The sequence below is a fragment of the Echinops telfairi genome, unplaced genomic scaffold (genome assembly GCF_000313985.2).
Source record: "Echinops telfairi isolate 266 unplaced genomic scaffold, ASM31398v2 ScPeMD7_22;HRSCAF=79, whole genome shotgun sequence".
NCBI classification, from domain to species: domain Eukaryota; kingdom Metazoa; phylum Chordata; class Mammalia; order Afrosoricida; family Tenrecidae; genus Echinops; species Echinops telfairi.
Window position 1 is genome coordinate 12,389,092 of NW_022103919.1, and position 11,203 is coordinate 12,400,294.

Consider the following 11,203-nt stretch of genomic DNA (forward strand, 5'->3'; position numbering starts at 1 on the left):
GGGCTGTGCTTACAAGACTTGACTTTTACCGATTTTACTTTAAACTGAAGACTACAGATGTGGACCTGCTGCACTAAAATTCAACCATTTAGTCATTCTGTTTTCTGAAGTTTTTAGAAAGCATTACTTCCCTAGGACATCACAATTTATGGCTTATACAAGACTTTAATGCTTTATCTTCAAAACTATTAGAATGTGATTATCCTCATTTACAGATGAAATGTGATGCAATGGCTCCATTACCTAAGACAGCCTGGTTCAAAAAATTAATCCACACAGACAAAATTCACCTCTGATAAAACCTGAGGTGACTTTTACAGATTAGATCTGAATATTGATTATAAAAGGATCAGCCCAAGCTCATAGCTGCTTTACATCATTATGGCCTTGGGAGGGCAATTAGCCAGTTTAAAAGGGAAAACATTCATACAATGCTTAATATTTCTTAGTGTACATTCTGGAACCAAAACTGGCCTGACGTAAGGTTTGCATTCCGAGTTGAACAGAAGAACCTAAGTTCTTTCACTCCCTCCTGAGCCAATTGAAATACTGGACAAGTTTAATCCAGTCATTCTCCCTATTGTTTTGTGGCTTCAAAAGCTGCAGGCTGCTTATAGTAGCCCTGAGGGGAAATCCCTCATGGCTCATTATTCTAATTTCATCCCTTCTCCCCTAAGTTATGGTTCTGATCCTAAAGGTGGGTGCCATCATGGACCACACTTAAAAATGTTTCTCAAACCTGCTCACGGTTCATGTTTACAGATGACAATGAGAAAAATTATATATAAAACAATGAAAATTCTATGCATGCAACTAAAAAGGTTGAATATGAAGCATTTTCTAATTCTCTCCCTTTAGGCTTCTAGCTATGGTTGAGAAACCCAATGAACAAGTGCTAGTTTCCCTCTGTACATGGCTTTTATTATTTACATAATACAATATAGCATCAATGCTGAATAGCATGATTATGTGCAATACATAAATATGAGCTATCTGTACAGATCTGAAGATCTAACTGAAAACTAGGGTACATAAAATTGGAAGTGAAACTGAATGTCCTAAAAGTAAAAAACTAGGACCAAACACTGCAGCAAATCAGTAGTGCCTCGTGTACATACTTAACTATTTACAGATGAAAACAGGCATTTACCACAACACTAACTGTACTCATTTATATATAAAAACACGAGTTTCATACATCACAAAAAACCTTCCATTATAACACAGAAGTGATATTACCAGACAAGCATCAGTGAAGTATACTGCCTTTTCTAGTTGTTATTGTACAATGCTGTAGATAATGCAGCCCATGCAATACACCCAAGAACACTAGAGTCCTACACCCAAGTACAATTAATAGGATAAAGCAGCCCTCTGCAAGTGGTGCTGGTACCATTAAGACGTCTACTGCAGCCGTGTTGGTTATGGTTTTCCATGCAGAAGGGTAGTTACATTAAGAACTGGTCTTTAAAAAAGCTTTAAACATTCTTTCTTAAACCAAAACATTCAACAGATGCACATGGAAAAATATAAAACAAGAAACCCAACTGTTCAAATAACCTTTGTAACTTAAAAATTCAGATGCATGTCATTCGATGGAACTGTTTTTGCTCTATGTGGTGATCAAGCGTGGTTTTAATTTCTTCTTGTAAACAAATTACTTCTAGTGCAGTTCTGTGCTACATTTTTAGCAGAGTAATGCAGACATCTTCAGGTGCAGGCTAGCACAATAAGCTTCAGAGATAGGAAGACCCTGTTGTATTTACCTTTCACAGAATGTCTTAGTACTTTTGACAGCTTTTAGAAGACCAATTAACACGTGGCACCAAATACTGGTTTCATGGAACGGTCGGATCCTCTTTACAGCTTTCTTCCTGCTTCCAAAACATGTGGAAATTAACAGGGTGAAGTTTAACTATGGTAGAAGTAGACTGCCAGTCCTTTTCTGGTGTACCATTAAAAAAAAAAAAAAATACAGGCACATAACACTAGCCAAAAATTACACCTTGATTACATTCTCAAAAGGCAGATATGCTGCAAACATGCAGAGATTTCATTTGGCACACAGGAACTAAATTTTGTCCCTAATCAATGTACTTCAATTTGCTGTGCATATTTTCATCCAATTTTATTCAGGGAGAGGGCATATACATTTTTTAGGGCTGTATCTATCCAATTCTGCCTGTAACAAACACCCAAACATTCTAAATTATCAATTAGACAGACAAGTGTAAAGTAAAACTCTGGAGAACATCAAAGGAAAATGGCCATGCATCTGCGCTTTAATGTTTCCCTATGATATATTAAAATAAAAACAAAGTTTCAGTCTCTTCACAAGTAGTCAATTTATATTCTCTGGATTTTTTCAGCCACAACAACTGGATTCTCTTTTCTGATTTTTGCTGCAGCTTCTGCTCTGTAGTCATACGGACAGTTGTGCTTGTCAGAGTAGCGGTGCAGGCCACAAAACAGATTCCCACATCGGCAGTCAAACCCTGTACAAACAAGAGGGAGCTGAGTCACTTAGGAACTTGAAGCAATTAAAAGAAAAAAACCCCTTTATTAACTACAGAAAAAGAACTAGGGTCTCATTGCTCTTCACAACATGAAAGTCTACTGGAAAATGAAAAAACCTGTTGACCTCATCATTAGCATGGTAGTAATTAGGACATAAAATTAACTCTTATCCCCAAAGGGCAGTAAGAACTGTTAAGACAAAGTGCTTGGCAAACTCCTCCACATCGATATGAGACCAATCGAGACCATCAGCTAGCTTCGGGCAAGCGCTTCCCGCTTTCACAAATTCCCATCCTAAGTAAAAGGTCTGAAGGACGCTTCTTGGGCTCAGACACTAGCCCAACCACACTGGGGGCCTCAAAAAGTCCTTGGAAAAATTATAAGGTATTATATTTTCCCACGAAGGGCTGACATATACAATACAATGAAATTATAAAGCAAAGCACTCATGCATATATTGCCAGTCTCATGGGACATTTCCAAGTAAATTTTGGCCTATCTAGCCATCTTCTCAGATTTTAGGTAAATCTAATTCCATTTATTATCATTTTCCCCTTTAATGCATACGCATACAATAGTGTGAAAATGTTGCTTTTGATGAAGGTGTAATCTATTGTCAAGAAACCACAGATTTGAGTTTCGTAGCCTTTCTCATCGGAGAAGCCACCAGCCCTAACTCGTCCAACCTTTAGATGTACAGCCCACTGTTTAACTACCTGTGGCACCAGGGCCCCACAGTCTCCTCTTTAGGGAGGGAGGTTTGAGTTCCTCAATTCTCAGTAAGCAAAGGCAAAGATTTCTGAATACTACTGAAGAGTAATTCTGGCTTTAAAACGATTAAAAACGATCTTGTTATTTTCCCCTGGAAACAAAACTATTAAAGATGAATGGTAGAAGGCAAACACCTCTACCAGCAGATGAGCTAGGTTTGCGTACATCATAACTTAATGCATGATCAACAAATGGAAGACAGCAACAAGTTAAGAAAGCACACGACAGTGTGTAATCTACACTAAAACTCATTAACGTAAATTATTTGCAGTATGTTCATTGCTGCTGCTGGTTCTGGTACCTTTCTCAGAGAATGAAATTGAGATAATTTTTTCAGTCTAATTTCAGTAAATTAATTTGAACAAATGGCTTTCTATGAAAATCAAACCCGACTTCCAAGTCCTTTCCAGGTCACCTTGGAAAATGCCTATTTTTGAAGGCCAGGCATTTAAATGCAAGAGCCACCAATCTCTGAAGAAAGAAATGCTGGCAGTGAAATATGAGAGGGCCTCAAAAAGTTTGTAGAAGATGGAGTTGAACGACAGAATTTTGCCACACACTTTCAGAAGGCTTTTCATATATTTCTACATGATCTGCAATACCTGTAAGGCCAACTTTCTTTCTACACATGAAACACCTGTTCTTCTTTGGTTTGGGCAACTCGGGAGCTTTTTCTTCACTTTGAGAAGGACTGGGCTGAGAAACGGATGGACTGGGCTGAGTGACAACTGAAAAATAAGAGCAGCATGAAATTTTAAGAGTTCACCAGATAACAATGACACAAAAGTGAAAAGTGAAAGAAAAAAGTAATCATCGAAAACAATTGCTACTTTTAAGGGAAGACTTTTTAAAGAAGCCCTTCTTCAATACTTTTAACAATGATCTTCTATTTTAACACCAGAACTTCCAAATCTGAAGCTATTTTGCTAATAATAAAACCATTACCATTTCACTCTTCAATCAATCTCACTTTTTTATCACTGGAAAACCAAACTTTAATTCGAAATTTGAAAAATCTGGTCATGGGCTCATTTCTCTAGCCTAAATGTAAACTTTCTAACTGAACAACAAAAAAGCTACTGTCAAGTAAATTCCAACTTATAACACATACGAAGGAAAGAATAGAACAGTTTTACAGGGGCTTCTTTATGGAAACGGATTGCCTGGCTTTTCTCCTCAGAGCTGCTAACCAGGCTTGACTTGCCCATAATTTGATTAGCGGTTTACCGCTTAACCAACCGTGCCACCAGGACCTCTCAAGTTCCTAATGAGAGTGGCCCAAATTCCTCAATTCTCAGTAATAATGGTGAACACTGAGCACTAGTAAAAAGTAACTTCGATTTTTACCAGATACAAAGTAGATGAACAAAATTTTGTAAAAACCGCATTGCCATTTTCACAAGTGCAGACTTTACCATATGTAGAAATCTAAGGAAATTTCTTTTTCTTGCAGAACAAAAGTGTAGCCTTTTTAAAATTCTGAAATGTTATCTTTGGACAATGAAATTATGACCTAGAAAAGCTTTAAGAAATTTTGTTCACAAGTAACTGTCACAAAAAACTGAAATAACTACATAAAAAACTACCGCAAAATTTTCCTTAAAAAAAAAAAAAAAAAAAGAAGAAGAACAAAAAACCCCCAAAATACTTCTACTTATAGTACAATCAACTACACCAGAAACACTGAAGGCTTACTATTGCATTACTATTAATCCAAACTAGGGAGAGCATATGTATGCAATGCTGACATTTCTTGGTGGTATAAAAGTAAAGAAAAACTTATCTATGAATACCTGGGGCTGAAGGAGGGGAGTAACAGTCAGTTTTAAGGTCACAATCTGAAAAATAACAGTGATTTCTAAGAAGATGGGGAAGAGAGGGAGAAGGATACAGAAAAGGCAGGTAGCTGTGAAGCAGAGATTGCTTACTAAGATATATGCAGACAGCTACAGATGTAACTCAATTCTTCCAAGGTCAGAGTGAATTGTTTTAAAGAAAGATGAGACATTTCAAAACCATCAAATCCAGATTCATTGCCCAACTTGATGATTTGGCTTTAATTTAGATTGCATTTCTATTGACGGGATTTCTTCCCAATAAGCTTTTACATTGTGTTCAGTTTACAAAATAATGAACTAGACCTTCTTTGTTCTGGGGTCTAAAACAGCTAATAATCCATGTCAATGTTCTCAATATATTCAAATACATCAGTTGTGCTAAATGATCATAAGCTTCAAGGCGCTCATGGAAACCAACATCTTTTTATATACTTTGTTTTATCAACACCCACAAATACTCTAGGGATTGTGCATTTCTTTTTACTCCCGTTTAAACAATGTGCTAGAATACTGACGTCAAGACATTTTTTTCCTTTTTACAAGTTTCAATAGAGAATTCAATGTTGTGAACATGCATTAGTGGATAACATCTTTTCTAACAATTTAGATAACAAGATAATGCGAAGCCACCTTTCAGCTTCATTAAGTTCTTCTCAACACCTCATGTCTTGATCACAAACTACTCATTTGCTGTACTGGGCATAGCAGGGAGAAGGTAAGAGGTGAAAAGAACAGAGATTTCTATACTTCAGATAATTTAAAAACTGTTTTGGTGGCCCCTACTTTATAGCTCTTTGGTCCTATAACTAGAAGAAAGACTCTCCTTCAATCCCAGCTCTCTCAGAACACGAACGGCAGAACTGAACTAGTACTGAGCAAAAAGCATACCTGGCTCTGACACCTCTGTTTTCGGGGTGGTTATTTTTTCCTCTCTTGAAATGCTCATTTCTGTCATTTGCTGAGTTACAGGCAAGGCAGCCACAGGCACATTTCTATTAGAGTTCAAGGAAACATTTTTAAATGTTAACAAGTTCATATATAACTATATTAATTAAAATCTCAAGTTACCAGATGTCCATAATAAAGGGTTGAGAATAAATCTGAGGAGCAATTTGATAAAAACTCATCAACTAAAGGTTGCATCTCTATATAGGTTATAATGTCCTATTATTAAAATTAAGTAGGAATTTCAGCTATGTAAGGGCAAAAGGGGAACCCTTATGAGGGCCTATCAGACACAGTACACAGTAGGGCTTCAAGAATGGAATAAAAAGATAATGGTATTTCCCCACAAACTTTCTGAAGTCCCATCATATAATGTGTAGGCTCATTTTGACTACTAAATCTCAATTTTAACACAAGTACAACATCCTCAACGTTGTACCCTGGGGGTGTGTTAGGGACTGTGTTTTAGTATCTACCACTTTCCTCAATGACCTATGAGATCATCTAGCACAAGCAACTGAAATCTGTCTAATGCAGGAGAAGTCAAGGACAACTGATATATTAGCATTTTACAACGGCCCAGATAGCAGACATCTTTATTTTGTGAAAAAGAAAACTCCCAAATATTCAACCTTACCTTGATTTTTCAGACGTGCTGCCAGCAGCACCTTCACAGTTGTTTAAACTACTGTCTGCTCTCTGTACAGATGCAGAGTCTGAGGTAGGACTGTTGGAACCACTAGCTGACCCTATTTAAAAAAAGGGCTTATAAGAACCAAATCAACACTACCAAGATTCTTAGCACCAGTACAATTAATAAGTGACAAATACTTGCATTTAATTAGGTTATGAGCTATGAATTTTCACTCTGCTGCAGAATCCTACCCTTTATGTGACTACCGAAACAAACAAAGATATATTTCAGTCATCTGGTGCAGCAACAAGTATGAAACAAAACCCCAAAACGGAACTGAATAAAGCTAGAAGATATTTGTAGATTCATTAATTCCTGGTGCCATCAGGCCATGTGCTTGGCTGTTGCTTTAATTTCAAGCTCTTCTTAAAAGATCCTTGGGGGCTTTCAGCAGTGATTCTCAGTCCCAGGCCCCTATTGGCTCTGTTTTCTGTCCACCAGTTCTTCAAAAGTGTTTTCTCTTGAAAACAACTTACCCATTGGACTCATTCTGCCACTATTCTGCTGCCTCTGAAGATGTTCTTTGTAGCAAACAGAACACATTCCATTTGTCCTAGGATTTCCATAAAAGCCACATCCTGTACTACACAGCATGGGCCCTGGGGTCTGGTTGGTCTCCTGAGCCATATTGTTCTGCTACAAACAAACAAGACAAAATATAAGAAATGAACAAATCTCTAAAGTAAAATCAACTTACTGTGACCGTCATAAAACCCCAAACCAAACTCGCCGTGACTTCTGAAGACGGAGGTCAGACCTAGCCCGCACGCCGTATTCCCAGCTGACAGCAGACATAGGAGACAAACCCTTGAGTGCATTAGCTCATCGGATTCTGACTCACAGTGACCTTACAGGACAGAGTAGAACTAACTGTCCTACAAGGGTTTCAAAGCCATGAATCTTTAAGAAAGCTGACCGTCACGTTTCTCCTACAAACTGGCTGGTAACTTGGTTGGCAGCCAACTGCTTTAATGACAGTGCCACCAAGGTTTCTTGATACCACCAAAACAAAAACATCCAAACTCACTGCCTGAGTTTGACTCTCAGCGACCCTGCAGGGGGTGCAAGGTAGAGCTGCCCTTGTGGGTTTCCCAAGAGACTTTATCTCTGAACTGGAGTAGAAATCTTTTCTCCTACAGAGCAGCGGGTGGTTTCAAACTGCCGACTTTGAGGTTAGCAGCCCAATCTTTAACCACTCCACCACCAGCCTACCTTTATTTTTGAACAAGTCCGTTTCTTGTAAAGGTCCAAATTGGGTTAGTCATTAAAGAGCAAGCAAAGGCAATTATGAATGTTTTGCGGCCTTTATATAAGAAACAGCCAGCTTGATAGTGAGATGGGACTTCACATTCTTTATCATGGACTTTTTTTACTTTTAGTTTTCCGACAATAGACAAGACCATTCGTATTTTTACTTCTTTAGCCAAAAAACATTATTAAATAGAACTTGCAAATGCAAAATAAGTATCTCCAACGTTTGAAATTAACCATGGACTCTTTTGTGATGTATGTTAGTAGTTCTTAAAAACCATCTGCAAACTGGATCTAGCCATAAAGCTTTCCTAAAATTTGAACACATGTGGGCCCCACCTGTTAATATAACATTGGATAATCCTGATAAAGTGGGCAGGGCATCTTCTTAAGCTTTGAAGATATTCAGACAGAGAGAGTTCAACTCTTACTGGGCACTAACAAGTTATATGCTCTTTAAGAATTTAAGGGTCAGCTGCTTAGGACCCTCCTCTACTAAAGTTCTTCTACAACTGAGGTATGAAAATCTAGTTCTGAGGAAGCATAAAAGCCTGTGCTTTAAAGAAACCTATAACACACAAATATCAGCCATAGACTTCTTAACCAAAGGCTCGAGTTATTTAAAACTTCTAACAAGCACTCATCTTCCACATGTCACAAAGTAATCTTTCCAGGCTCAAATTCAGTATGCAAAAGTAAAGCAGCAACAAATACATAACCTGTAATAATGATTACTATTTAATGTCAGATTACCAGGAAGAACTGGATACTGCAAGCATATCCTTGTTTTTCTAGAAGCTTTTAAAAAACCAGCACAACTTGTTTGCTAAATTTAGTTCAATTTTCCTCTAGGTGAAGAAGTTCATACTAACAAAACACATATTTAAGAAAATGAAATTCTTTCGAAAATGTGTATGAAAGGGAAATGCACATTAAAGAGAAATACTGTGCTTTACCTTGTGGTCATTGTTATTTAGTAAGTACACTCTAAAATGACAATGGTTTCCTTCACACTCATTCCAAGGTATGAATTTGTAACTTCCTGGGACTTCATAGGGCCTTTTCCAACAATCACATACAATATATTCTTTAATGTTATACAAAAAAATCAGGCATGAACTTCTTACAAAAATTGTAAAATGGGGGGTAAGAGGACTAAACTCCTGACAATTATTCCTCTGGGAATTTAAAGTTAACCTTTAATGTTTTTTGCTAGCAATAGGGCAACAGACATATTTCAAGCCAATAAATCTTGTATGAAGCCTGACCAAGGTTCACAACTTACTTTGAACATAACTATAGTTGACACTGTCTCTTTAAATAGTAAATGGAATTTAGCTGACTCATTTTAGAGGGCAGTGTAAACATTTTCATCATCACTTAAGTTAATAAACACATTCTGCTGGGTCTTTTAAATTTTACTCAGTACAACGGGGCTTCAAATAATAAATTACTTGTGTGACCACTACGCACGAAGTACCTCAATCTTCGCCTTATCCAAAAAGTTGGGCAGTCCAATAGTAAACTGTAGGACTTATGCTACCTTATCTTATGCTCATTCCAATGTCATCCTTAGCTTTAAAAGCAAAATGGCACACAAATACCAAAACACAGTAAGCAAGTTTTAGTTAAATCTTATTCTTAGATCTTTTTTGTGCTTTTATGTAAATATCAGGAATTTGGGCATGCAAAGTATTACACCACTCCTCCCTTCAATGCACTGTCAACTGACTCACTTGAGACACAAGAAGGGCGCTAGATTCTATGGCTTCCCCCAGTAGAAAGCCAGCTTTTAAATGCCATCACATGTGCACAGCTTGCCTTAATATTTCTCAGAAGCTTACGTAGATCACATGGACGGCGCCTCAACCTGTCACAAGGCTGCAGTGTGACAGGCTGAGCTGGATGGAGGCTCTCACATAAAACCCAGTCAACAGGGGCCTCTGAAATCAGCTTCTATTTATATCGCAGAGCCTGCCAACTCCTACACAGCCCCGACTGATGAGGCAGCGTTCATACATTTAACATGAGAAAACAAAATACAATGCGATTAAAGTTGTCATTAAAACGGTTTTGCATGTTTTAAAATGTCAGCAGAAGAACCAGAGGAAGGACTCTTTAAATTCAACTCAGAAGGCTCCAGCATCACTGAGGCCCAAACGGTCAGGTTGAAAGGTCAAAGTGCACCAAAGCCCAAGGAATCCTCATGTTCGGTTACCTTTGGGAGGGGCAAGGGGGCGGGGCAAGGGTCTATTAGATGGAATAGGGTTCTCCCGCTTGGTAATTAAAATATGATATATATGTATGTGTGTGTATATGTATGTGTGTGTATATATATATATAAAATACACGCCTCTGTCAGCTGAGGGACGGGGGAGAGGGCAATGATCTTTTTAAAATTCGGTTTTCCCTATTAATAGTAAAAAAAAAAAGCCCCAAACCCACAACCAACAAACAACTTAAGCATCAACTCTCCATTCCCAAACTTGAATAAAGAGCTTTTAAGCGCATGAATTCCTTCTTTCAAGATGCACCAAGGAAGTGACGGGGCTAAGACTCTCCCTAATCCCTCCGTGCTAGCCGGCCAGAGCTCTACAACCTACTACGACCAAGTGACCTTGGGCAAGTCTTTCTTTCCCAGATCTCTCTCTCATCACTTCCCCTTTGGCCCAAAGAAGTAGATTAGGGTGATCTGTAAAGGCCTCATAGCGATGGGAAGCGAAGGGCGAAGAAAGTACAATTTCCAAAAAACAAATACAAAAGTACTTTTTAAAAACAGCATTTTAAAGGCAAATGTCCAATAGCCCATCGATTGCGTTCTGAAATCCGAGTCGTTCAAAAACGTCTTCACAACGAGCAATGACTCTGGCCTCGAATTCCTACATCAGAAGCCATCGATAAATAAGCAGAAGCCTGCCTCGCACACCGGAGCCTCACGGGGTGCAGGGACCCCCCCCCCACATTTAGGCCCCCGCGGCCGGAATGCCCGAAACAAAGAGGAAGGTGCCCCACTTCCTGCCGCGGCGCGAGCTCGGAGCAGGAACGCAGCGACGCGGAGACCACCCGTGCAACACGACCGCCGAGACCCACTGGGGGCGCGTTCCCGGGGTTCCGCGAACAAGTGCGGGTCCCCGTGGGTGCCCACCCCCCTCCAGGCGCAGGCCGTGCTCGCGAACGCCCAGCCGCC

The 11,203-nt window shown here is 38.9% G+C and overlaps 1 protein-coding gene across 2 annotated transcripts in view; it reads right to left on the reverse strand.

Moving 5' to 3' along the window:
• Positions 1 to 899: 899 nt before the first annotated feature.
• The window catches only part of ZFAND5 (zinc finger AN1-type containing 5), an 11,666-nt gene continuing 1,362 nt past the window's right edge, over positions 900 to 11,203 (reverse strand). The window contains exons 2-7 of one of the 2 annotated variants that reach the window (XM_045288501.1): positions 7,242 to 7,401; positions 6,709 to 6,820; positions 6,015 to 6,118; positions 5,082 to 5,126; positions 3,891 to 4,016; positions 900 to 2,495 (exon numbers count right to left, since the gene is read on the reverse strand). In XM_045288501.1, coding sequence (XP_045144436.1) covers positions 2,347 to 2,495; positions 3,891 to 4,016; positions 5,082 to 5,126; positions 6,015 to 6,118; positions 6,709 to 6,820; positions 7,242 to 7,392 — 687 coding nt within the window. In that variant the 5' untranslated portion in view covers positions 7,393 to 7,401 and the 3' untranslated portion in view covers positions 900 to 2,346. Of the gene's footprint in view, positions 2,496 to 3,890; positions 4,017 to 5,081; positions 5,127 to 6,014; positions 6,119 to 6,708; positions 6,821 to 7,241; positions 10,285 to 11,203 lie in introns of those variants that run through there. The other variant, XM_004713818.3, reaches the window with a different exon arrangement.